This window comes from Cajanus cajan, chromosome 10 (assembly GCF_000230855.2).
Source record: "Cajanus cajan strain Asha chromosome 10, NIPB_CcT2T_4, whole genome shotgun sequence".
Classification (NCBI taxonomy): Eukaryota; Viridiplantae; Streptophyta; class Magnoliopsida; order Fabales; family Fabaceae; genus Cajanus; species Cajanus cajan.
The window spans coordinates 36,554,059-36,581,750 of record NC_138526.1 but is presented as its reverse complement, the minus strand read 5'-3'; the positions used below and the strand labels follow the sequence as shown (position 1 = coordinate 36,581,750).

At 34.8% G+C, this 27,692-nt stretch overlaps 2 protein-coding genes and 1 pseudogene across 3 annotated transcripts; 1 reads left to right on the top strand and 2 right to left on the bottom strand.

Annotated features, from left to right (window-relative positions):
- Positions 1–471: 471 nt before the first annotated feature.
- On the top strand, positions 472–5,610 carry LOC145952625 (uncharacterized). Of its 2 annotated transcripts, XM_083065413.1 has the most exons (7): positions 472–1,233; positions 1,327–1,521; positions 1,764–1,901; positions 2,053–2,175; positions 2,265–2,518; positions 3,269–3,372; positions 4,251–5,610. In XM_083065413.1, the coding sequence occupies exons 1-7, from the start codon at positions 1,030–1,032 to the stop codon at positions 4,664–4,666; spliced, it is 1,434 nt and encodes a 477-aa protein (XP_082921539.1). In that variant the 5' UTR covers positions 472–1,029; the 3' UTR covers positions 4,667–5,610. The 2 variants fall into 2 exon arrangements, with proteins under 2 accessions (XP_082921539.1, XP_082921540.1); XM_083065414.1 differs by lacking the exon at positions 3,269–3,372 and having other exon boundaries at positions 4,251–4,459.
- A 10,095-nt stretch (positions 5,611–15,705) lies between these two features.
- LOC145952626 (putative WRKY transcription factor 54) lies at positions 15,706–18,154 on the bottom strand. The gene is made up of 3 exons (XM_083065415.1): positions 17,272–18,154; positions 16,681–16,785; positions 15,706–16,432 (listed from the first exon to the last, which is right to left on the bottom strand). The coding sequence occupies exons 1-3, from the start codon at positions 17,637–17,639 to the stop codon at positions 16,003–16,005; spliced, it is 903 nt and encodes a 300-aa protein (XP_082921541.1). The 5' UTR covers positions 17,640–18,154; the 3' UTR covers positions 15,706–16,002.
- A 6,305-nt stretch (positions 18,155–24,459) lies between these two features.
- Positions 24,460–24,987, bottom strand: LOC145952473 (secreted RxLR effector protein 161 pseudogene; annotated as a pseudogene).
- Between the last annotated feature and the right edge of the window lie 2,705 nt (positions 24,988–27,692).

The window sequence follows — 27,692 nt, the reverse complement described above, 5'->3', positions numbered from 1 at the left end:
TCTTCTCCTAAATTTTTAACCTAATTTTTGACCATCCACAAGTGCAAAACCTAAGCAACATATGGGCTTAATTTAACAAAAAAAATTCGGACCCAAGACATATTAAAAAAAGAATTGCCGTGAAAAGAAAGAAAAAAAGAATAGAACAAAAAAAATTCTTGGACCAAAAAGGACTTGTTGCTAGACTTGTGGACTTGGACAATTACCTATGCATTTGGGAGTTGGACTTATGACATTTTGACCTTGTTTTGGGACTTTCCTTTGGCTGGACCGAAACACCAAAAAGAACTTAATCAAGTGGACTAAACACTAACCTAATTCTAGTGCCTTTCTAGGATTATTCACTACTACAAAAACAATATACTACGTCGGGCTTTCTACATCGATTTTTGAATAACCGATGTAATAAAAATGAACGGTGGCACTTTTGTAATTATTTAATAAGTTTACATCAATTAAGTAAAGGACCGATGTAGTATTGCAGTAGTTTCACACTTGTAGAGTCACAATCTTCTCCCTTTCCTAACCCTATTTCCTTCAGTCGTGACGCACAAAGGAAATTTCCTCCGCCGCCCTCATGTTCGCGCCGCCCAGCATCATGTCTCGCAATGCTGTCGCAGCCTGGAGAAGATCATGCCCGTTCAGAAGCATACCTGCGTCGGTCAGTGCACCCGCTTCAAGGCCTTCGTTGTTGTCGGCGACAACAACAGCCACGTCGGCCTTGGCGTCAAGTGTAGCAAGGAGGTCGCCACCGCCATTCGCGGCGCTGTCATCCTCGCTAAGCTCTTCGTCATCCCCGTCAAGAGAGCCCCACACCGTTCCCAGCACTGCTGCACGTCGTCGCAGTTGCGCGTCGCCGGCGCTGCGTGTTGCTGCCGCTACGCACCGCGGCGCAGTTCTTCTAGGCACCAACGCCGATTCATAAAACAGAAGAGGAATGGAGGCTCCTTCTCTCTCCTGATCAGTTTCAGATCCTTTGCCAGAAAATGACTGCGTATATGTAGACTTATATCAGATCCTTTAAAACAAATGTCTGTGCAGGCATATGTTGATGCAATTAATGGTCACAAGCTTCAAAATGGACATGCAAATCATGCATGGCTGTGTCTTGATCTTTTAGATGTCCTCTGCCAGCTAGCTGAGAAGGGTCACGCCAGTATTGTTCGATCAATCCTTGAGTATCCCCTTAAACACTGTCCGGAAGTCTTGCTTCTTGGGATGGCACATGTTAATGTACAATTTATTGTATTCATATTTTTTGGTTCTCCACTGTATCCCATTTCATGTCTTTTCTTGATATGAAGTTTGCATTTGTTGTTCTTGCAGACTGCCTACAACCTCCTGCTGCGGGAAGTATCTTTGATTGTTTTTCCCATGATTGTCAAAAGTGCTGTAGGCAGTGGGATGATTCTACACCTTTGGCATGTTAATCCCAGTCTGGTCCTTAGAGGGTTTATTGATTCTCAAAACAATGATGCAGACAGCATTATAAGAATTGTGGACATCTGCCAGGAGCTTAAGGTTGTTCTCTTGTTAAGTGTATATTTATCATTTTGTATGATTTCATGATAGATAGATTTCACTGTTAGTTATCATGATTTTTCTTGTTTGAATCTAATCTCTGTTCAAATAAGCCATTTTCACTTTCCTTGAGTCCTTTTGTTTCCTTGCAATAAGCTTTTCAGTTTGTCTTCATGAATGCCAATCTCGTCTCGATATTGTTTTTTGCCATTTTTAACACATGTTTTTTATTTGTCATACAGATTCTATCATCTGTGGTGGAAACTATCCCCTCTTATTATAGTATAAGGTTAGCAGCTGTTGCATCAAGAAAAAAATTCCTTGACCTTGAGAAGTGGTTGAGTAGCAACTTAACTACGTTCAAGGAAGTCTTTTTTGAGGTAATAATGTTTTCCCTCATGCCTTGATTTATAATTTTTAAAGACAGTACAATTACATATTTTTTCATTCTTTTGGTCTTGTGCATTTTTAGTTCGACTCTAAATTTATTGTAGCAGAATAATGGCTGATGTTGTTAGGCTTACTCTGCAGGAGTGCCTCAAGTTCTTAAAGGATGCCCATTTTGGTGGATCACAAAACCTTTCTGGCAAATCTTTTCATCAGTCTGGTGCTGTTCTTAGTCTATACAGCGAGACAACTGCTACCGTCTTGAAGGTTATACATCAATCATTTTGTTTCCCTGCCTGTACTAGTCTTATTTGATTTTCATTTTTATTGTGGGATTTGACCTTTTCCGATTTCAGGTTCTTAAATCCCATACTGACTCAGTTGCCTCTGGACAACTTTCTGAAGAGTTGGAAAGGCTGCATATATCTATTATAGATTCGAATCCGAGGCTTCAAAATGGTGGGACTGCTGATTCATCTACTTCTGATGGATATTCAGAAGACGTTGAAGCAGAAGCAAACACCTTATTCCATCAAATGTTTTCTGATCAGTTAACCATTAATGCAATGGTCCAAATGCTTGCTCGATTCAAGGAATCATCATTGACCAGGTTATATTTTTTAAATTTCATTTAGACAGTCCATTTCTTTAAATAACATCCTAGTATTGTATTATTTTTGAAGCTCAAGTTCAAAAAAAACTTTTTGTGGATTTGTGATAGGTAGTAACCTTTCTATAGTGGTTCTTTAAGCTTACTGTATCTATTAATGGCCCTTAGACCTTGCCCGAGGGGAAGGAAATTTAAACTTTCAAGGTCAAGTTCATGTGTATGTTCTTGTTCTTTGTTTGGAAATTCTGTCAATGGCATCATATGTATCTTTTTATCTTACAACTTTAGATAATATATAATCTATCAACTATTGAAATTTTTTGTAAATCATTTAAAAAATACATTAAATATTGTTTGATCCTTGAACCTGTTGTAGATCACCATTGTTAAGCATTTACTCTAAGTTTTCAACATAATGTTTTATGCATGATTGGACCAACTAAAATTCTATCATGTAGGTGAATCTGATCTGTATCTTCTTGTCTCATTGAAGATTGTTATCATCATGCTTGAATTGAGAATGTGCCTGTATTCTTTATAATAATAAGAAACTTGAACCTTACCATGCAGGTCCTATCTTAATTATGTATATTGTTATTGTATTTAAATTAAAGTAAACTTTAATTGGAAGTTTTTCAGGAATAATACATTACTAGATCTCTTTGATATCATTTGTTTCCAGATTGCTTAATTATTATGTGGTCCTTGGTTAAGTACTAAATTCCTGTCAATGTTGGTGCGAGTTAACAGGGAGAATTCAATTTTTGAATGCATGATTGCAAACTTGTATGAGGAGTATAGATTTTTCCCAAAGTATCCTAAAAGGCAACTTAAAATTGCTACACTTCTCTTTGGTAAGTTTGCTTTTGGCATTGCAGATGATTAAATTTAACTTCTTTTTAATGATCACCAGTGTATTGGGGTTTGTGTTGGTGTTTCAACTAGGCAACTTTAGATCTGAATTGGTAATTTGCAATTTAAGTAAAATTAAGATGCTGGACTTTGAGGTAATGAGTGAATGATTTCTAATGAATCATGTCATTAATAAAATAATAATATAAATAAATATTTGTCTAACTTATTATAATGAATGTCGAAAATAAATTATATATAATTGTGCAAACTTGAGTTAATACCATTGAGTATCAAATTGAGCTAAGTGGAGCTTTTACCAAGCTTGGTGGAGTTCATCCCATATTTTGATCCTTTTGAAATACTTAATTTGATTTCAACTTGTTTGCACTGCTACTGTTTGACAGTGCCTTCACTTATTTATTGAGGTGTTTTTATTAAACATTAATCACATCTTCTTTGTAATTATTAGTGTCATATATTGAACTGAGGTCAATGTTGTATACATAAGGCAGCATAACTACTTTTAGATGATGTGTTTTAGTAATTCTGTTTGCAGACAAAATTGACTGGGCTAAATTGAGTCTGAGACAATACTAGTTGTATACTTAAGAAAATTTATTCCTTCGAGACTTTATGTTTCTAACTTCTAAACTTGTAATCCTTATATGTAAACATCTCTTTTATGTAGTGCATACTAATTAAGAGGATTTCTGCATCATAGTTGTGTATGCTATATAACTTGATGTTTTTTCAGTATGCACTGCTTGCTTTAGCTAATGTTATCTGTGCACAGTTTTGGAACTAATGCATATACCTTTTTTGATACATTTTTTTGCATCATTTTACAATGTATTTATGTTTTTTTTACGTGTATCAGGTTCTGTGATCAAGCATCAGCTTGTAACACATCTATCTTTGGGGATTGCTCTTCGTTATGTTCCTGATGCATTGCGCAAGCCTGTAGATTCGAAAGTTTGTGTTGTTTTGAAGAGTGAATTTCTTTCTTGTTTTCATCTGGTATCAGGGTTGATCGTGCTTTCATGTTACATATGTTTTTGTTTGGAAGTCTGGCATTGGAGCAGTTTGTGGAACGTCTTATTGAGTGGATTTATGCATGATTTTTTTTTTCAAAAAAAATCAATCTACATCGGTTCTCAAGAGAACCGATGTAGATTTATGCTTAAATCTACATCGGTTTTTCAGAATCGATGTAAAAAACTATACATTTTCTACATCGGTCTATTCTACATCGGTTTTAGAACCGATGTAGATGGCTTTAAAGAACCGATGTAGAATGTGCATATTGTAGTAGTGATTCTTTGTGTGCTTCCTTTCCTTGATTGAGTCTTAATTTTTTGCTTGTCTTTCTTGGCCTCTTTTGTTTTGTCATCTTAAATCCTCTTTGAGTTTAGCCTTTCTTAATTATGCTTTTCAGTTTTTATTTCTTGGACTCTTGCTTTGGGTTGGTTTTAATTTCATTGTAGGTCAAAACCACTCTAGTCAATTTTCACACCTTTGGTGGATTTGAGTGGAGGGGTGAACCGAATCCAAGCCTAGCCTTTGGAGGGACTTACACCACACATAAAGGAGTGAACAAACACTTGGAGAGGTCTAACACGTTTGTTCATTGTGAAGGAACCCATTTGGAGGAGTTTGAAGACTTGAATCTTTGTTTTACTTGATTTTTGCTTAATTTTTCTCTCTCGGCCTCTTTGTGTTTTTGGCCTTAGCTTCTTTATTTTGGTTTGTAATTTGGCCATTATTAAACCTCTTCTACTTGGTTTTAGTTCGTGTAGTTGAAGGTGATTTGAAAACCTTCACCTAGGACCTCGACTAGAACATATTTTAAGTGCTTTCCTTTTGCATGTTTTAAAGTTTTTAGTAGTATAATTGCTTAGGACTTTATTTTTGTGCAATTACGTTTAGAAGGCTTGTTTTGCCTACTAGGGGTAACGTGCACACACTCACCTTTGATTGTGCCAATTCGTTTTTGTAAGAAAAAGTAGAAAAGGCTTAGTGATTTTTACTTGATAGGGCTTGGTTATTAAGTGATTCCTTGTAGTCCACCTCCCCTTGAAAGTTCACTTTGTGCACTTAGGCCTTTCCTACCTATCTTGCACCTTGAAAACCTTTAATTTGTGAAAACCTTTTATCACTCACTCTTTGTGAAAACCATTTTCAATCCCTTTTTGAAAAAAATTTGTGAAAACCTTTTTTTTTTATCAAAGATGAGTGATCATTCTAGTGTCCATGGTCATAATTCTCGTAGCACTAGGTCTAGTGTTAGGGATGAACTTAGGGAATTGAAAGAGTACCTAAGAAAAAAAGAAGAGGAAAATATAAAAAGAGAGGAAGAATTAAGAAGAAAAGAAAAAGAGTTGGAAAAGAATAATGATGAAATAAAAAGATTGCTAGAAAGATTAGTTGTGGGAGGAGAGGCTAGTGGTTCAAAACCAAGAGTCACTTCTCCTCAACCTTCAAGAGGAAAGGGGCATGTACATTCAAGTGTTCATGAGGAGGAAGGGCATCACACCCAACCTCCAAGTGATACGTTCTATAGTAGTCATCACAATGATGATTACTATCAAAGACCCCCAAGGCATCATAGACATAGGGAGTCTTCCAATAGGGAACCTAACATCACTCTTCCCCCATTTCATGGCAAAGATAATGTTGAAAATTATCTAGATTGGGAAATGAAAGTTGAACAACTTTTCTCTTGCCATGGAATAAGTGAAGATAGGAAGGTTTCTTTAGCAACCCTTAGCTTCCAAGGGCATGCTATGTATTGGTGGACCTCCTTAGAAAAAGAAAGGAGAATAAACCATGAACCTCCAATTCAATATTGGAATGAACTCCGTAGTGCCTTAAGAAGGAGGCATATTCCTCCATACTATGACCGAGAGCTTATGGATAAGCTTCAAAGATTGAAACAAGGGTCATCTAGTGTGGAAGAATATAGGCAATCTATGGAGTTGCTCATGATGAGGGCTGGGATTAGGGAGGAAGAGAGGACCACAATCTCTAGATTTCAAAGTGGTCTTAATCTTGAGATAAGAGACAAAGTTGAACTTTTACCTTATAGGGATTTAAATGAACTAGTTCAACTTTGTTCAAGAGTGGAGCATCAACTTACAAGAAAAACTTTTCGAAAAGAATCCACTCCCTCTTATTCCAAGAATTTTAAGAAGGAGGGCCACTCTTCCCTACCTTATCCCAAAGAAGAAAAAGAAAAAGAAAAAGAAAAACCATCTTTTAAGGCATCTTCCAAAGACACTAAAACAAGTGACATCAAGTGTTTCAAGTGTCTTGGCCGTGGGCACATTGCTTCACAATGTCCCACCAAAAAAACCATGCTTTTGAAAGGCCAAGATCACTATAGTAGCCTTGATGAAGCTACTTCCTCATCTTCAAGAGATGAAGAAGAAGTTTTAGAATCCGAGGAAGAAATCTTACCTTGTGAAGGAGACCTATTGTTGGTTAGAAGGCTCCTTAACAATCAATCTAGTGAAATTGACCAATCACAAAGAGAGAACTTGTTTCAAACAAAATGCAAGGTCTTAGAAAGTACTTGTTCTCTCATTGTCGATAGTGGGTCTACTTCAAATTGTTGTAGTACTAGATTGGTTGATAAGTTAGCCTTGACTACAAAACCTCATCCTAAACCTTACAAAATGCAATGGATCAATGAGGAAAGAGGTGTTGTAGTTAACCAACAAGCAAACATACCAATCTCTATTGGCAACTATAAAGAAGATGTTTTGTGTGACATAGTGCCATTAGAGGTTAGTCATGTCTTGCTTGGCAGGCCATGGCAATTTGACAAGCACATAATCCATGATGGCCTCACCAATAAAATAAGTTTCCAACACTTAGGTAAGAAGTTTGTGTGGTGTCCTCTATCACCCTCTCAAGTGAATGAGGACCAACTCAAACTAAAGGCTAAGAAAGATGATGAAGAGAAAAGCAAAAACAAAAACAAAAAGAAAAGAAAAGAAAAAAAGAATTTTTCCTTTGAAGAAAAAGGGCTAGATTCAAGTGAACCTTAACCCTTGTGCCATCCTCTTTTCTTTGGTGCCAAGGAAAGATGGCAATAGAGGATGTGCACCATTTTAGAAAGCCATCATTAAATAAAAGGCACCCAATCCTAAGTTAGATGATTTGGTGAATGAATTGCATGGGTCAATAAATTTTAAATGGTGATGCCTCTTTGGCTCTTCCCTTTTGCCCTAAGCACCTTCATTCAACAAATTATGTACTTAAGGATTGCATAGTTAAGTTTTAATATTTTACTCCCCTAATTGTGGTTTCACTTCTTTTGAAGGATCAATGGAATGGAAGAGCTTGAAGATTTGTGGTCAAATCCTTCTCAAGAAGGAGGGTATGATGGAGGACCATCCATGGTACTTCATGTGAAACCCATCACATGGTCCAATGCTATGACTAATTTTGAGTAGTGTAGGATTTATTTGGTTTATTCCAATTTTACCCTTGTATTTTGGGGTGTTTAGGACTTAGAATTTATTTTCTTTTGTATTTCCCATTTTACCCTTGTATTATGGGGTGTTCTAGATGATTAGGGTTTTAATTTTGGGCTAGGGTTTAACATTAGGAGGTGACGCATTTTTTGGTGACCTTGGACCTATTTTTGGTGTTAGAAAGGCTTAGGCCCAAGTGGAGGGCAAAGGTTGCATGGTCTTAACATGCACCTAGATATAGCCAATCTAAACCCATAGATTCCATCCTTGGCCACCAAGTTGCATCTAGGGTTCATTTGCATTTCATTTGGAATGCATTTGCCTACTCCAAATGCAACCCTAGATGCCTCCCCTCCTATAAATACCCAACACCCCACCACTTGTAAATACTTTGGATGTATATGAATTTGAGTGAGCATTCTTATGCCTCAAGTCCCTATCCTTAGTCCCTAGCTAAATTCGGCTAGCCTACCTTCATTCTCCACCCTTGGAGAGTGATACCTAGAGTGGCCTCCACCTACCTTGGAGTGAGCCAACTTTGAGCACCCAAACACCTCCACCCTAAGTGCTTCCGCCCAAACACCATCATTTCACGCCAACTTCCTTTCCTTCACCATATATCCTCCTTTTGTCCACCTTGTTGAACCTAGATCAAGGGCAAGGCTTCCTCTCCTTCATCTCTACATCATTTCATGGAGAAGGAACCCATCATACTTAGTCTTAACCTTGCATAAAAAACAATTGATTTTCAAAAATCATTTCTCAAAAAGCCCCTTTCTCCTATAGTGGAAGAGTTTTCTACTCCTCAAAGTGATAGTAATTCAAGTGATTACAATGACTTGTCAAAAGTAACACATGAATTAAGATCACTTAAGCTTTGGAAGAAGCAAGAAGCCAAGCAAAAACTTAAATAAAAACTTGAAAGAGAGGCTCAACTTGCTACTTTAGAGGAAGAGATTCGAATATTAAAGGAGAAAGAAGAAAAATTACACCACAAGCACCGAAGTAGACATAGCTCCCACCATAGTTCTACTCTAGGAGAGTCAATGAATGATGATAGCCTTGCTTTGGGAGATCATTATCAACCACCTCCTAGAAAAGTGCATAGGGCCCCCAAGCCAAGGGAATCTAGGGTAGATCTCCCTTATTTTCATGGGAAAGATGATGTTGAGGGGTACCTAGATTGGGAAATGAAGGTGGAACAAATTTTCACTTGTCATCAAGTGAATGAAGAAAGAAAAGTCTCCTTAGCAACCCTAAGTTTTCAAGGTCACGCCATGTATTGGTGGACTTCTTTAGTGAGAGATAGGCGTCTCCATAATGACCCTCCAATTCAATATTGGAATGAATTAAGGAGTACCTTGAGGAGGAGACATATTCCCTCTTACTATACTAGGGAGCTTATCAATAAGCTCCAAAGACTCCATCAAAAAAATATGACTGTGGAAGAGTATAGACAAACAATGGAGTTGTACTTAATGAGGGCTGGTATTAGGGAGGAAGAAGATATTACAATTGCTAGGTTTTTGAGTGGGTTGACTTTTGAAATAAGAGATAAAGTAGAGCTTCTCCCTTATAGGGATTTAAATGATTTGGTTCAACTTTGCATCAAGGTTGAACAACAAAATTTGAGAAAAGGTTCTAAAAGCTCATACTCATCATCTTTTTCAAAAGTTGACTACAAGAGGGAGGGCAAGAAAAATGATTTCGAAAAAAATACTTTCCCCTCTAAAAACCTAGACAAAGGTAAAGAAAAAGAAAAAGAGAAGAAAACAAACACTTCACACACTAGCACTAAGACTAGTGACATAAAATGCTTTAAGTGTCTTGGGAGAGGCCACATTGCTTCTCAATGCCCTACTAAGAAAGTTATGATTTTAAGGGGCCAAGACATTTATAGTAGCCAAGATGAAGCTACTACTTCTTCATCTTCCAGTGAGGATGAAGAAGAAGCAAGTGAAGAAGAGTCATGTGAGGTTACTTACCCTTATAATGGGGAACTTCTTATGATGAGAAGGATCCTCAATAACCAACCTAGTGATACACTATCCCAAAGAGAGAACATATTTCATACAAGATGTAACATTTCAAACAAGGCTTGTTCTCTCATAGTGGATAGTGGATCTTGGTGCAATTGTTGTAGCACTAGGATGGTTGAAAAGTTGGGTTTGACTACCACACCCCACCCAAAACCTTATCAACTTCATTGGCTTAATGATGATGGGGATATGGTGGTCAACCAACAAGTGGAAGTAGAGTTTTCCATAGGGAACTATCAAGATAAAGTTAAATGTGATGTAGTTCCTATGGAGGCTTGTCATATTTTATTAGGTAGGCCATGACAATTTGATAAACAAACTCATCATGATGGCCTAACTAATAAAATAACTTTCACACATAAGGGTAAAAAGTTTGTGCTTCATCCTTTATCACCCTCACAAGTGATAGAAGATCAAGTACAAATGAAGGCCAAACGTGAGCACGAAAAAGGAAAACAAAAAAAAGTTGAAAAAAAAAAAAAACTTCTAAAAATTGATGAAAAAGAGGATTCTAGAGAGATTAATGTTCCCTCTCTAGAGATAGTTCAAGAAGAGAGTTTTCAATCAAAACCTTTACACAAAACTTCTCTCTTTCTTGAATCATCATCTCATATCCTCATGTGTAGAGGAACATTAACTTGCACTGCCACATCTTCTTTGGAAACTACTCTACCTCTTGAGGTGAAAAATCTTTTAGATGAATTTGATGATATATTTCCCAAAGAAGGTCCAGTTGGACTTCCACCTTTTAGGGGAATAGAGCATCAAATAGATCTTGTGCCTGGGGCTAGTCTTCCAAATAGACCAGCTTATAGGACTAATCCACAAGAAACCAAAGAGATAGAGAAGCAAGTACAAGAGTTGTTGGAGAAGGGCTGGATTCAAAAGAGTCTAAGTCCTTGTGCTGTACCTGTCATTTTGGTGCCAAAAAAAGATGGAAAATGGAGGATGTGTTGTGACTGTAGAGCCATCAACAACATCACCATAAAATATAGGCACCCAATTCCTAGGCTTGATGACATGCTTGATGAATTGCATGGGTCATCCATATTTTCCAAGGTAGATCTTAAGAGTGGATATCACCAAATTAGAATCAAAGAAGGTGATGAGTGGAAAACCGCTTTTAAGACTAAGTTTGGATTATATGAATGGTTAGTAATGCCTTTTGGGCTTACTAATGCACCTAGCACATTCATGAGGTTGATGAATCATGCTCTTAGGGATTGCATTGGTAAGTTTGTAGTTGTTTATTTTGATGATATTCTAATCTATAGCCAAAGTCTAAGTGATCATGTGGATCACCTAAGACAAGTATTTCTTGTTCTTAGAGACAATCACTTGTTTGCCAATGTAGACAAGTGTACTTTTTGTGTAGATAATGTTATCTTTTTAGGTTTTGTGGTGAGTAAAAATGGGGTTCATGTGGACCCCGAGAAAATCAAAGCCATCCAAGAATGGCCTATTCCTACTAATGTAAGTGAAGTTAGGAGCTTCCATGGATTGACAAGCTTTTATAGGAGATTTGTTCCTAACTTCTCTACATTAGCTTCACCTCTCAATGAGTTGGTGAAGAAGGATGTAGCCTTTGAATGGAAGGAAAAACATAACTTAGCTTTCCAAGATCTAAAGCATAAGCTCACTCAAGCACCTGTTCTAGCTCTGCCTGATTTTTCTAAAACTTTTGAGCTAGAATGTGATGCTTCAGGACTTGGCATAGGAGCTGTGTTGTTACAAGGTGGCCACCCAATAGCTTATTTCAGTGAAAAACTTCATGGGGCTACCTTGAACTACCCTACCTATGACAAAGAGTTATATGCTTTAGTTCGTGCCCTTCAAACTTGGGAACATTATCTTGTGACCAAGGAATTTGTCATACATAGTGATCATGAATCACTTAAATATTTGAAGGGTCAACATAAATTAAATAAAAGGCATGCAAAATGGGTTGAGTATTTAGAACAATTTCCTTATGTCATCAAATACAAAAAGGGCTCTACTAATGTAGTAGCTGATGCTTTGTCAAGAAGACATGTTTTATTGAACACCCTAGGTTCTCAAATACTAGGGTTTGATGACATCAAGGAGTTGTATAAGAAAGACCTTGATTTTGCTAACTTTTATTCTTTATGTATTCAAAAACCTTACCAAGGTTACTATATTTCTGAGGGGTTTCTTTTTAAAGAAAACAAACTTTGTATACCCCAAGGATCTATTAGAAAACTTTTTGTTAGGGAAAGCCATGAGGGTGGGCTCATGGGGCATTTTGGAATTGAGAAAACTTTTTCTCTTTTGAAAGAGAAATTCTTTTGGCCTCATATGAAAAGAGATGTCCAAAGGTTTTGTAGTAGTTGCATTGCTTGTTTGCAAGCAAAGTCTACCACTAAACCTCATGGGCTTTATACCCCCTTGCCTATATCCTCTTCTCCTTGGGAGGACATTTCCATGGATTTTATCCTTGGTTTGCCTAGAACCCAAAGAGGCAAGGATTCCATATTTGTGGTAGTGGACCGTTTTAGCAAAATGGCACACTTTATTCCATGCCACAAAGTGGATGATGCAAGTCATATTGCTAAATTATTCTTTCAAGAGATTGTGAGACTACATGGGTTACCCAAAACTATAGTCTCTGATAGAGATGTTAAGTTCTTAAGCCATTTTTGGAAAACTCTTTGGGCAAGGCTTGGAACTAAACTTCTATTTTCTACCACATGTCATCCTCAAACTGATGGCCAGACTGAGGTAGTCAATAGGTCTCTAGGGACTATGTTGAGGGCAATCCTCAAGGGCAACAAAAAGTCATGGGATGACTACCTCCCTCATGTGGAGTTTGCCTATAATAGAGTGGTTCATAAGACCACCAACATGTCTCCTTTTGAGATTGTCTATGGCTTTAATCCTCTTACTCCTTTGGATTTATTACCTCTCCCTGATGTGGCTTCTTTTATCCATAAAGAAGGTACATCTAGGGCTGAATTTGTTAAGAAATTACATGAGAGGGTTAGAGATCATATTCAATCTCAAACTGAAAAATACCAAAAATATAATAATAAGGGTAGGAAGGAAGTTATCTTCAAGGAAGGTGACTGGGTTTGGCTACACCTTAGGAAGGATAGATTTCCTTCCAAAAGAAAGTCCAAGCTTAGTCCTAGAGGAGATGGACCCTTCCAAATCCTTAGGAAAATCAATAACAATGCCTATGTTCTAGATCTCCCTTCTGAGTATGGTGTTAGTTCTAGTTTCAATGTTTCTGATCTCTCTTTGTTTACAGGACTAGCTACCCTAGAGGAGGATGCTCTGGATTTGAGGTCAAATCCTCTTCAAGAGGGAGGGGATGATGGAGGAGGCCCATGGGCTAAGGGCCCAACTACTAGAGCAATGGCAAGAAGGATGCATGAAGAGTGGGCCCAAGCCCAAGGAAAGCCCACCACTTTATTTTGTTGGGCTTTGTATCAAGCCCATTAGATTAGGGTTAGTATAGGAGTAGGCCTTAGTGCCATGTATTTCTTTTGGGCCTTGTATTTTCGGCCTAGTAGTATAGGAATTTCATTTGAAGGTCATTTGAATTTAGGTTAATTAGAGTTACATGTGAAATTACATTAGCATCTAATTAGAAGCACATTTGGTGTGCATTTCGGCCATGTGCAACACATGCACATGGTGTGATCCGAAATGCAACTCAAATGACCTCCTAATTACATGCCAAATGTGTGCACATGGGGGGGTGACCGGTTGGCACCAAAATTTGAATTTTAGAATTCAAATTTTGGCGCCTAGAGTTAAGATAACCATACCATGGTTTTACTTAACTCTAGGTAAACCCAACTTAAACCCTTAACCTAATTTAGCCTATAAGTTCCTTATGACCGAGTTATGTAGCTACTTTGGACATTATTGAATGAGTATTCTTCTCAAAGAAATCTCTTCTCCGAAGTCACTTTGCTTCTAGCCTCTACCCTCCTTGAGAGCTTCTCCTTGTAGAGCTAGGACACCATATCTTCTTAGGACTTAGCTTGTATGCAAGCCTAGGTCACCTTGCTCCTTTGAGGCGTCTCAAATCCTTGAAGAATCATCTAAGGAATCCGAGAAGGAGTGAAGAATCCATGTGCATCCAAGAGGAAGCACATCATTTGCTCACATTAATGAGACGTTGCTTGACCTCCACACTGTTAGAAAAATTTTCGATACAAGAGATCTCACAGTTGAATCCATTATTTTCCATTGTCAAATACTCATTCAAGATTCTAAGCAAGTCACCTTAATATTGTTGACCATTGATTTTGATATCACTGTTGGACACCTAAGATTCACACACATACACATGCCTCCACATTGATATGATATGTGTCCATTTTGATCAGTTTAAACCTTCATGATTTTATTTTTAGTCATCTCTAAGAAGACTTTATACTAATGAAGACTATGTGTACTTTAATTATGATTCAATGATGTAAGATTTTGTTTGTATCCCAATAAAAGAAGAGTGAAAAATATTCACATCATTTTAGAAATAACTGATTCTCCCATATTTTGCAACCATCTCCTAATATAGTTTCACACTTGAAAATCACTTGCTCCCAAATGGATGGAATTATTGCGGACATACCCACATTGTGCTGCATGAAGTTGACATGGTGGTTTACAAGGAAAATAGTGCGACGATATATAGCTTCCAGTTTTGATATTCAACAGAAGTGAGTGTGGGAAAGGTAATGCATGGTACAAGAGAAAAGAGGATCTTAGCAACAGGTGAGGGAAAGAAACAATTGGAAGGAATATGGCCATAGTAAGTATATATATATGCATTGAGTAAACGGGTCAATGCACATAGAATTACAAATGCTATGAATGACCAATTTGAAAGGGATGTTGGAGAAGCTCACAAAGTAAGGAAGCTCAATGGGATAGAAAAATATGCTATGCCAAAGAAAAAGTCGCCAACCTTACACGGCAAACCAGCACGTTCTATATGCACTTCCTCATCAGAGTTGCACTGAATATTGTACATCAATGACCCACATATATAGAAAAAATCATAACACCGTACAAGAACTCAAAGAACAACAAAAGATACAATTAACCCTCTTTCCATATGGCAACAATTTGGTACAACGTTTTTCCTTTTCTAGACCATCGATCCCTTAAGTCATCAGCTCAAATTGACATCACAATTGCCATATACATTACAGTAGCATTTCTAAATTCCAATCCCAATTGAAATAATTTCGTATGATTAAATATATAAATAAAGCTACTATTAAATAGTTATAGTTAACTAACTAAATGATTTATATTTACGAGAGGTCCACTTAAAATTAACTAATGTTATTTATTATATTTTTATTAATTAATTTTTTATTTGAATGAAATTAAATAATATATTTTTATTTCTCTTATTTATTATATAACATTTTTCTTTATTTATTTCTTTTATTAAATTTTGTATTTAAATAATTTTAACTATAATTTTTCAAAATTTTAAAATAATTTAATGTCATATTTATTATAAGATTTGAGTAAATAAATATATCTAATAAAATTATTTTAATAAAAGATATTTTTGTAAAAAAAATTATATACTTAAAAATATATACTATTGTAACCGAACATAAAAATCTTTAATTTCCAAGAATCTTTTAGGAATCTTTACGAGTAATCAAACAGATTTTAACAATTTCTTAAAATCATGATTCACATAATTTGTAATTCTTAAAATCATGGTTTTTGGTTATAAGAAAACTTTTCTCCCATCAAACACATTTTAGAGTTAGTGAATTCTTTATATATATATATATATATATATAATTACAATTTACAAAAACGTGATTTAGTTTATTTATTTGAAAATACTTTATAATGACATGCAAGCTAATCATGCATGTTAGTCAAAAATAAAATAAAAAATATTTGGTTTTCGGCCGCCATTCATGCATGTTAGTCATAAATAAAAATTAATCAGTTTTCGGCCGTGGGGTTCAAGATTGATATTGTTTTGACAAGATTTAAGATTGATAGGTTTTATTAAAGAAGCTAGCTGCCTAGCTAATACAATACAGATCTAAGCTCTGCAATTCTAACAAGATGAAGTTACCCTCCGAAACAAATACCTAGCCATCTAAAATCCAAACTGCTCATAAAAATTCTCAGCTTCAACGGGTTTAGTCGACGATAGCAAATTGGCATTCCTCGAATGATCATAAGAAATGTCTTGATCGTACAATAGGATGTTTTCTAATGCTGACAACTGACTTTTAGCAATGTGATCATCGTGAATCACTTCCTGGGGATCATGTTTGGTTGATGCAAGAAGTGATGATGGAAACGGGTTTTCTTGTTTGCTTTGAAGGTTGTTATTAAAGCTAAGTAATACGGAAGAGGCAGAGGGAGAAAGAAATTCCAAAATGATCTCGGGGTTCATAGGGCTTTTACAAGTGTGATGGCCATAATAAGTAGTTCGGTACAAAGGAGGGTCATCTTGAATTTTCTGCATATGTTTGATTGCTTCGCATCCTTGATCATTCTTGTAAGTGCACCTGTAGTAGCTCCTGCAACACGTATTTCAACCATGTTGGACTTAGAAATCAAAAGTGAGGCTTACGCACATATTAAGAAGAGTGCAATTGAGTGAAATAGAACTTGGTTCCATTATGAAAAGATAAAAAAAATAATATAGTTGATAGAAAAGATTTCATGATTAATTAGATTTTTTTTTTACAGAAGTTAGTAATTTGAATGAATACTTTGCAAAAAATAATATAGTAAAAGAAAAGGGTAATTTGAAATGGAACAATACTTGAGGTATTTGGCGTGCAATGTCTTTTTTTGTCCGTACTTTCTCCATGCATAGCCATCTTCATTCAGTACTGAGCTGTCTTTCTCCCAAGTTGGCGCATTTGATCTTGTATATGGTGACAAAGTTATCAATTTATGAATTCTTATATTTTCACAACTGTGATCCAATATCAATGAATAGAATATTTATGAAATATTGCCAAAAATCATAATTAGTGTATACTAATAATTGTGTCATCATGGTTATTTATGTTTGGAGCATTTAGCCAAGTTGCGATTTAAATCCTCTTATGATATTTTATTAGTAATCATCTCATTTATTATACCAAAAATATATTAAATATTTTCTTACTAATCATGTTATTTCTTACGAAAAGAAAGTATACAATCTAACACTCTTTTGAATACATTATTATAAATTAATTTATCAAAAATCATAAAATTTTGTAATATCCCTTCAAGATCAATAAGTTTCACATATAGTTGTATAGTTTTAATTAATAATAAATTTTTTTAGTAAAAAACATGTCTTAGAAAAGTTGCTATTTACTAATATCTTGTTGCTAGAAAAGACATGAATTAAAATTCTTACTTTCTCTTGTAGCACCCTCTTCGATTTTTAGGGTTGATAATATTGCGACTCTTGCAAGATTCATCCGGAGACTCCAGCTTTGGGAATTTCAAGGAAGACGATGCACCTCTGAGAGTGATAGTCGCTGCCACTTCATTGGAGACATGACTATTGGAGTTCAAAAGCAAAAGGGTATTTGTGAATGAACACAAGACCTTGCGCACAAGATCTTCAACAAATGGTAACACTGACTTTGACCCACCCTCCTCTTCAATACTAGTGTTCAATTTATCATGAACAAGCACTTCAAGTGCCTCATATGCCATGTCACGCCCTCTTATTAACTCTTCTTCCATTGCCTTTTTGCCATTTGGAATCTGATTCTCCATTATCCTTTTTGCTATTGTTAGTTAATTAACACTATATTATGGCTGCTGAACAATACACTGCCTTCGCGTTTTTATTCAACGTAGCACTTCCTCCACTTGCAAATTTAAAAATGTTACACTGTAGAGTATAGACAAAAATTCTTGAGCACAAATTGACTGGTTTGGTTCACAAGCTAGTGTTTTAGGTGAAGAACACGCACCAGTGAAAATGTGCAATGTAAGCAAGAGGGTTTTGTCTGATTGGGAGGTTAAGAGAGTTTGGAGAGAAGCAGTGTGTTTATTTGCAAGGAAATGCATGGTGAGGTCACAATGCTAACTTCATGCTGAGAACATAGCCACGTAGTTGACAATAATACCCTTAGGTTTTGCATGTTAGTTTAGTTATATTGAGTTCAGGGTAATTTGGGATATATGCACGTAAGGACAAGAGACAGGTAGGGGGATTGATTCTTTTTCTAGTTAACGTTTTGGTATTCTAGATTATATTAAGAATTCTATAATTTTCACTATCACTATTGTTGTTGGTTGATGTGTTTCATTTTATTTTGGTAAGGTAGATTACGTTTTAAATTTACTAACCCTAGCTGTTATCTTTTGAATGGTCGTTTGATTATTCCTGCAGACAAATCAAATATATTAATTTTACAATTCAAATAGAATTGTTGAAAACTAAGTTCTACATGGAATGACACCCTTAATTAGTTGGTGATGGTTGGAGGGTGCTATTTTTGGAATGACACTTTTAGTTGTAAAGGTCCACACGCTATTAGGGAGGAAATTAACAATTGGTACCCTAACTGATGACCATGGAAATTGGCACGTCACTTTCAGTTTCACTGCATTCTTTTTTTTTTCGTTCGTCCCTAGAGTATCTAGAACCGATAGTGATGACTAATCTCCTCGTTACGTTAGAGACACCTCAAAAGGTAGGATAGTTGGTCCCAAGATTTATAGTCCCAAGATTTAACAGGGCTGCATATACAAGGCAGGATTCGAACTCCTGACCTAACTTAAGCGTGGATCAATCCCTACCACTTAACCACATGTTTGGAATTAGTTTCACTGCATTCTTATTCCCAGGAAATAGGAATGTGTTTTTTCAAGAGACTTTAATCTTCTTTCACGCAATTCTCTTCAATATTTCTCCGGTTTCTTTGTCTCTTTTTCTCCTGACGTCTTGCTTTCATTTTTCTGTTTTTTCTGTAATTGTTTTAATTACAGAAACAGTACATGGGAAAGAATCTATTTTGCTTTCTTCCAAAGTTAATAATCATTTCATTGTTTAAAATTATAGGACACTATAAATTTAATTTTAAAATAGTCCTTAAAATAAAGTGTTTCAGTTAAATTAATCTACTTTTCACCTTTATTTAACTATCAAAGTTTGCAGGCGGAGCTCAAAAAAAAAAAAAAATGGAACGGAGAAAATATTAAAAGATTCTGATATATAAATTAAATATATTTTATAATATTATTTTTTTATAGGTAATTTTAAGTATTTGAGTAATTAAGGTGTGTGAGTATTTAAAACTCTTGGAGCTAATTATTTAAATATTCACTATTTTCTTATTATTTTTTTACTTTATTAGTATAACACTACTTAAGTTTCATTCATATAATTATAAACTTTTAAACCATCTTTATCATTTTCAATCTAATCCAACCCTCATGGTTGGGATTTAGATTCAGTTACCCATCGAAAATTGTAAAAAAGAAATAAAATAAAATTATAAAAGATAATTCATCGGCCAACTCATCTAATGAATAAGAAAAACATAAATAATATTTCACTTTAATTTTTTATTATCAACAAATAAAGGTATATTAAAAGAGGTGCAAGGGTAGTTAACGCATATATAAATAGTTTTATTATCAAATTACCAAGTGACCCTTGTTTATATTCTTTTACAATTTTCACAACATTGCTAGTAGTCACAAAATTCCTATTCTAGTGAATAAGCCACACACACTACTTTCTCCGCTCCCTACATATTTGTTAATACTGCCTACACCGCCACATATACATAAGAAAGTACAACCCATCAAAAACCATTATAACCCTAATATAGGCGCCCCATTACAATCAATGCAAACAATACAACCCAAAGTTTGTGTGTTGTTGATCCACCAAAACTTTGTGCACTTTTGATGTTGGTTTTAGTCTCGTCGCTATTCTTGACAGACTTGTTCACTTTACTGATAAGGGATTAATGTGTCATCATTTCATACCACCACCACACCAATAATACTTGCCCCTCATATTGTACGTTGAGTCCCGATGCCAACAACACCAACCAAACAACATCTCCATATATCGTGAAACCCAACAAAACCAACATAAACTGCAATACTGGTTATTGACTAAATCAGCCAAGTAGTTACACAATGTGAATTTGTATAGGCTATAAGCACCCCAATCAACCTACTGCATCAGAGCCATCCTGCTAATGAGGAGATTTGCGTTAGATTCTTTCACCATTATAGACAGGCACTCAAGTTCAACGACCATAGGAGAAAAGGGATTTGAAAATCATTCTTCTTTATGCTCAACCAGTTCCATATATATAGTGAGAGTTATATTATATCCTTCATCAAATTTTGTTGTTCGAATTGTTTATGTTTGCAAGCACATGCATTTATGTGGTTCCAAATATTCCAAGTTATCGTGCACCACACTACCCTCCATCTTTGTGTTTTTCTTTCAAATCTAGAACTTGTGGGGTAAAATTAATACGCATTGTTGGGTCTTATATGGGAGAATAGTTACTGTATTAACCCATCCAAAACACTTTTTCCACGCTCCGTGAACTTTTTTACAGGTAAACAAGATATGAGGGACTGTTTCTATTTGATCATGACAAAAGGAGCAAGAGGTATCATCCAAAGCCAGGTTCTATTCAATAGATTATCAATAGTAGGTACAGTGTTATGGAGGATTCTCCATAAGAAAATTGCAGCCTTTGGAGGAAATGTAATATCCCATATCTAATTGAATTTTTTAATATGTGAAGTACCAAACATCATTAATTGTAACTCCTGACTAAGAAGATCCCCAACTGATCTAGACCCCACACTCTACTATCATGCATGTTGTCCTTGTATCATATTTACGCCAGTGAGAAGATGTTCAAGGGCCCTAATTTGGACAAGTTCCCACTCAAACCAGCTTCTCTACCATTTGAGATCCTATTCCTATGTTGAACCAACCCATCTGCCCATATTATTAATTGTAAAATTCTGTTGTTCAATGTTTAAGAACATTCTAGGCAGTATTTTTACTACACAGTCATCTCCCAACCACCTATCTGACCAAAATTTTATTTGATCCCCTTATCCTAATTTCCATACAACTACTTTGTCAAATCACTATAGTTGGTTATAACACCTACAAACCTATTTTAGGTTTCTCCACCAGATAAAAGAGGATCTACAATTATCTTGACCACTAAGATTAAGTCGTCCCTCTTGTTGGGATAAGATTCACCTCCAATTAGACAATAAAACATCATTAAACATAGCAATGTCTTTGATCCCTAATTCACCACACTTTCTAGGCCTACAAATCTTCTCCCAACTGACCTAAGATATCTTGTAGTGTCCTTCACCGTACCCTCACAAGAATCTTAATTAAAGAGACACAATTTTCTTGACCACTAGGCAGGGCATTTTAAAAAAGGATAAAAAAAACAAAGGTAGGGAAGTTAAAACAGAATTGATGAGGCATATTCTACCCATCATAGATAGAATTTTATGCTTCCACACAGATAGTTTCTTCCTAAATTTTCTAATCATCGACTCCCACGTCTTTACCCTTCTAGGATTAGCCCCAATTGAAATTCCTAGATAATCGAATAGGAATGTGAGTATTTTGCAGTTTAGCACCATTGCATAATTCTCCAAAGTATTTTACTTTACTCCTATCGTGCCAAACTTACTTTTTATAAAGTTCACCTTCAAGCTCAATGCCATATCAAAACATCTCAACATACTTTTAATAATAACAACATTATTGAGGTTGACTGTACCTATAAAAAATGCATCATTAGCGTATTGAAGGATATTAACATCTTGTTTTTTCTTCCTTACTAAGTAGCCTTCATACAATCTCTTGAAAATCACTAATCTCATCAAACCGGATAAACCCTCAGTTGCCACAATAAAAAGGAAGGGGGCAAGGATCTCCTTACCTTAACCCTTTTGTGGTTGGAATTCTTGCATAGGACTTCCATTTACTAAAAGCTTAGATAAAGCTTGACTCCAAGCAAACTAAAATCCATTCAGTTCACTAGTTACAAAACCCTAGCCTACAAAGCATGTATAGAAAAAAATTCCAATTAATGGAATTGTAAGCTTTTTCATAATCAACTTTATAGAATAGGCAATTTCTTCTTTTTTTTTTTTTTTGCCTCATCGAGGACTTCATTAGCCACTACAATGCTATGTAATAGGCTTTTACCTTGTAGAAACACACTTTGTTTTTGGTCAATCATTATTTGAAACACCTTCTTTAATTTATTTGCTAAAACTTAGCAAAGATATTATACATGTTGCCAACTAGAGAGATAGGTTTGAAATCTCCAAGAATTGAGAGTCATCCCTCTTTGTAATTTAGTTGTACTCAAACCACTTGCTTCATCTTTCAAGTTAAGATCATTTAACTCAGCCACTATACTCTTATTCGTTTTCTGTAAGTCTCCAAATTAAGATTATAGCATTCCATTATTTCAACTTCTGTTTAAGCTGCTTCAATTCCTCTTTAAGTATGAAAGCACCCCACCTAGACACATGCAGATCTTTCCATGCTTGTTTGACGAACCCCTTGAAACTTTTATCCTCAAACCAACAATCTAAAGTTTGAAAAGGTTTTGGCCCCTAATCCTGTATGACATTTTTCAACAAAATCGAGCAATGATAAGATGTTTCTATCTAGGACAACTTGGGTGTTTCCCGACCATTCAGACTTCCATTCCTTTGATACAAACACTCTATTGATTCAACTTTTATATTTTGCATTAGGTTTGTGCCAAGTGAAATTCCTACGCCCTATTGGGATGTCATCCAACCCTATGTCCATTATCAAATTGTTAAAGTTCCTTATATTTTCCTTTTCATGCGTATCTCTACTCTCCCTAGTTCTCTTTTATGGTTTTCAAATACTGTTAAAATTTTCTAACACACACCAGTGATTGGTATTACTTCTCAAACATATTTGTTTTGATTCCTCCCATAAAGTCTTCTTTCCTTGGCTATCGCAAGGTGCATATATATATATATATATATATATATATATATATATATATATTCACAATTGTAACAGAGCAACCTGAATCCTTCCATATTCCTTCTAGACCAATGTATCCAAAACCCATTAAAGAAGAAGTCAATTCCACATTCATTGTTCCACAAACATAACAAGCCCCCTGATGAGTTCACAACAGGTGAGAACAACTATTCCACATTATAACCACCACACAAAGATTGACATAATTGTTTAGTAACCACTTTCGATTTTGTTTCTTGTATATAGACAACCTGAACTTCTTCCTTGGTGACCACTTATCTGATAAATCTCCATTTGACCTTCCCACTAAACCCTCTCACATTATAAGATAGAACCTTCATTCAAAAATAGTTGTATGTTCCTCCATATCTCGCTTGCTTTACTTATCACGTTTCTCTAAATGTACCAACTCATCAATTATTTCCTCCTTCTCTCCTTCATAGGTTACTATCCCAAAGACTTCTCCACTTGCCGTATTTTCATAGCTTCCAAAACCTCCCTCTTTAGCCAAAAAATTTTATTACAATTACGAATGTCACAATTTGAGAGAGAATTAGACAAAGAATGTGCAACTAACCTTACCTCTCCTTCCTTGCCGCTGCGCTCTTTCATCCAGGATGGCTTGAGCGTATTGGGTTCACCACCTTTAAACATTCTCTGAGCTGGAAACCACCTTTTGCTTTAGAGAGAGGAAGGGGATTTTTAGTTGTTGCATAGCCTGAAGAAACCCTAAGTTGAATTAGTTGGGTTAGAGCCTCGACCTGAACTTTCTCCACCTCCGTTAACATATGGATTTCCACCTGAACTTCGATATTGTACGTCAATTCTTGTCCTTTTGTTATTGAATCTTTCCCTTATCGCCATGAATTTCATTGCCACCTTCACCATTGAGGCATCCCACCTTGACCTCTAAATAAACTTTTGCACTATCACACGCATAATCATCATCAATGGGCACTTGATGGCTTTTCCACAAAAAAACTGGACAGGGGGGACACTAACAACTTTGTTGAGATCCATGCTAATTATAACAAAATCGTAATCTCCTAGCAGGGTAGTGTGTTGAAAATCTCCCTTTTATGAGACTCCGAACCTATTAAGAGTGACCCCATAACCATTGCAGGACTTAAATTGAGCACCACATCCAACATTTGCATTGATTCACAAATAAAGCCATTGTAGGATTTAAAGTACAAGAGACAAAAGGGTGAAAGGGAAACTGATATTTTTATTGAGCATAAACAGTAAATATTTATATTGCAAATTTAAAACAGAAATGAAACAGATTTGAGAAATATCTGCTAAGCTAATTAACTAAACAATGCATAAAATTCTCCTAAGAAATAGCACGGGAACATGTCTTTATTTAACTGATTTGACTCCTTCAACCACATGTTGGAGTCACAGAATCCCAACAATCTCCTCCTTGACTCAAAGGCAGCATACACCAAGTTTTTGTCAAAGATACTCAAATCTTGCTTGAGGAAGTGATTTTGTTAAAAAATCAGCAAGTTGATTTTTAGTTTTGCAATACAGCAGCTACACGTCACCTTGCTTTTGCACCTCCCTTAGGAAATACAACTTTATCTTAAAATGTTTTGTTTTCCCATGAAACACAGGGTTCTTTGAAATTGAAATTGCAGCTTGATTATCAACAAGAACCTGTGTACTTTCCTTTTGCTCCATGTATAGATCAGCCATAAGTTTTCCTAGCCAAATTGCTTGATTTGTAGCTGCAACAGCTACTACGTATTCGGCTTCAGCAATAGATTGTGCTATGACTTCTTTCTTTTTTGAACGCCATGAAAAAACTCTAGAACCAAATGTGAAACAATAGCCTGAAGTGCTTTTCATGTCATCATTACTCCCAGCCCAATCACTATCTGAATATCCATAAAGACTGAAATCTTTTATGGGCTGAAACTTCACTTCATAACAAATAGTACCTTTGATATATCTCAGGATTCTTTTGGCTGCCTTAAAATGAATCTTACTAGCACAGTGCATATATCGTGACAACAAGCTTACTGCATAGGTAATGTCTGGCCTAGTTGCAGTCAAATACATCAGACATCCTATTAAGCTTCTATACAATTTTTCATCAACCTTTTCAACTCCATCTCAATGCTGAATTTCTCCTTTTGATTCATTGGCGTTGCACTTGGCTTGCATTCCTCCATTTTGAACTTTCTAAGAAATTCCTTTGCATATTTCTCTTGACTTATAAAGACTTCACCTCTATCTTGTTGCACCTGCATGCCAAGGAAAAAAGACATTTTTCCAAGATCAGTCATTTCAAAAGCTTCTTTCATTCCTCCTTTAAACTCTTCAATCAGCTCCTTTGAACATCCTGTCATAAGTAAGTCATCAACATACAAGGAAACAATGATTATTCCAGCATCCGTCTTCTTGACATACAAGGTAAACTCACTTAGACTTTTTTCAAAGCCTAAGCATATCAAATGTGCATCAATTCTACCGTACCAAGACCTTCGGGCTTGCTTTAAGCCATACAAGGCGTTTTTTAGCCGATAGACTTTCTCCTCCTATCCATGAACTAGAAATCCTTCAGGCTGCTCAACAAAAATTTCTTCTTCCAAGTACCCATTCAAAAAGGCTGATTTAACATCCATGTGATGTATAATCCAACCCTTTTGTGCAGCAAGAGCTAGCAACAACCTTATGGTATCCAACCGGAGAAAAAGTTTCTAAGAAGTCTACCCCAAACATTTGCGCATATCCCTTCACGACAAGCCTCGCCTTATGTTTGTTTACAGAACCATCAACATTAAACTTGGTTCTATAAACCCATTTCACTCCAATGACTTTTTTATCTTTTGGTTTCTCTGTGAGCTCCCATGTTTAATGTCACTACAAGAAAAATCAAGATTATCTACGGAAAAATCCGTAGATAAACATAAAAATCCGTAGATAAATGTCAATTATCTACGGATTATCTACGGAAAAAAATCCGTAGATAAAATGGTCGTAGATAACGTTATCTACGGAATTTTCCGTAGATAACGTTATCTACGGAACATTACGGAATTTTCCGTAGATAATGTTATCTACGGATTTTTTCGTAGATAATGTTATCTACGGCGTTTCAGGAAATTTTTATTTAATTTTAATAAATTTATTAAAGTAATAACCCTCATATTTGGCCTCTCAAGGATGCTATTTCATTACACTTCACTTTTCAACATGTTTTGTCCTTATTGCACATTTTCTGAGAAACTTCCCAGAAGGTCACCCATCCCTATACTACTCCAGGTCAAACATGCTTAACTGTGGAGTTCTTATGAGATAGGCTACAGAAGAGCTAATGCATGTTATCAGTATAAGTAGTACAAATTAATTCATTTAAGTACAATCTCATACTTATACTATTTTTGGATCCCTCTCATTTTGGTATGTTCAGACCGCTATAAAAAATAAAAATATATATAATAATTATAATACCAATAATAATAATAATTATATTATATTTAATTAATATTTATTAATAAATATACTTACTTGTATAATTAACAATTTACTTATTTCTATTTAAAAATAATATTATGATACAATTTAAATTAATTATTATAAATTTAAAAGTTTAAATAAAAATTTATATATTTTAAAATTATAATCTTAAATTTTCAATTATTAATAAAATACTAATTTAAAATCTTATCTAATTATATCCTAATATTTTCATATCAAATTTAAAACCATATATTAGTATGTTATTTTTTTATCATCAATTAATTTATAAAAATAAAAAATTTAAGATGAAAATTTTTAATAATATTTATTTTAAAATATTATAATGAATTAACTAAATTTTAAAATATAATTTAATCAAAAATATATTTTTTGGTCGATACGGTGACTAAAAGTATTATAATAAATAATTAAATTTTAAAAAAATTAAATCTTATAATGATTATTTTTTTAATGATGCTAAATTAAATATTTTAATTATTTTACAATAAATTAAAATGAAACGATAATAAAATATGTTAATTGATATTTCAAATAAAATATTTTACCTACGAAATTTATCTATGGGTGAAGTTATCTACGGAAATTTTCGTAGATAAGTTATCTACGGAAATTTCCGTAGATAACTTATCTACGGAAATTTTCGTAGATAACTTATCTACGGAAAAATCCGTAGATAAGTTACCTACGGAAAAATCCGTAGATAAGTTATCTACGGAAAAATTCGTAGATAAGTTACCTACGAATTTTTCCATAAATAACTTATCTAATAACAATTTTAAAAATATTTATTTTAAAATATTATAATGAATTAACTAAATTTTAAAATATATTTTAACCAAAAATATATTTTTTGGTCGATACGGTGACTAAAAGTATTATAATAAATAATTAAATTTTAAAAAAATTAAATCTTATAATGATTATTTTTTTAATGATGCTAAATTAAATATTTTAATTATTTTACAATAAATTAAAATGAAACGATAATAAAATATGTTAATTGATATTTCAAATAAAATGTTTTACCTACGAAATTTATCTATGGGTGAAGTTATCAACGGAAATTTTCGTAGATAAGTTATCTACGGAAAAATCCGTAGATAAGTTACCTACGGAAAAATCCGTAGATAAGTTACCTACGGCAAAATTCGCAGATAAGTTACCTACGGATTTTTCCATAGATAACTTATCTAATAACAATTTTAAAAATATTTATTTTAAAATATTATAATGAATTAACTAAATTTTAAAATATATTTTAACCAAAAATATATTTTTTG

Bases quoted from the DNA above. Each gene is read 5' to 3' on its own strand.
- LOC145952625 (XM_083065413.1), top strand. From the start codon at position 1,030: ATGTCTGTGCAGGCATATGTTGATGCAATTAATGGTCACAAGCTTCAA. The intron at 1,902-2,052 runs GTAATAATGTTT...CTTACTCTGCAG, and splicing joins TCAAGGAAGTCTTTTTTGAG to GAGTGCCTCAAGTTCTTAAA. The intron at 2,176-2,264 runs GTTATACATCAA...TTCCGATTTCAG, and splicing joins CAACTGCTACCGTCTTGAAG to GTTCTTAAATCCCATACTGA.
- LOC145952626 (XM_083065415.1), bottom strand. From the start codon at position 17,639: ATGGAGAATCAGATTCCAAATGGCAAAAAGGCAATGGAAGAAGAGTTA. The intron at 16,786-17,271 runs GTAAGAATTTTA...ACCATATACAAG, and splicing joins AGAGGGTGCTACAAGAGAAA to ATCAAATGCGCCAACTTGGG. The intron at 16,433-16,680 runs GTATTGTTCCAT...TACGTGTTGCAG, and splicing joins TTGCACGCCAAATACCTCAA to GAGCTACTACAGGTGCACTT.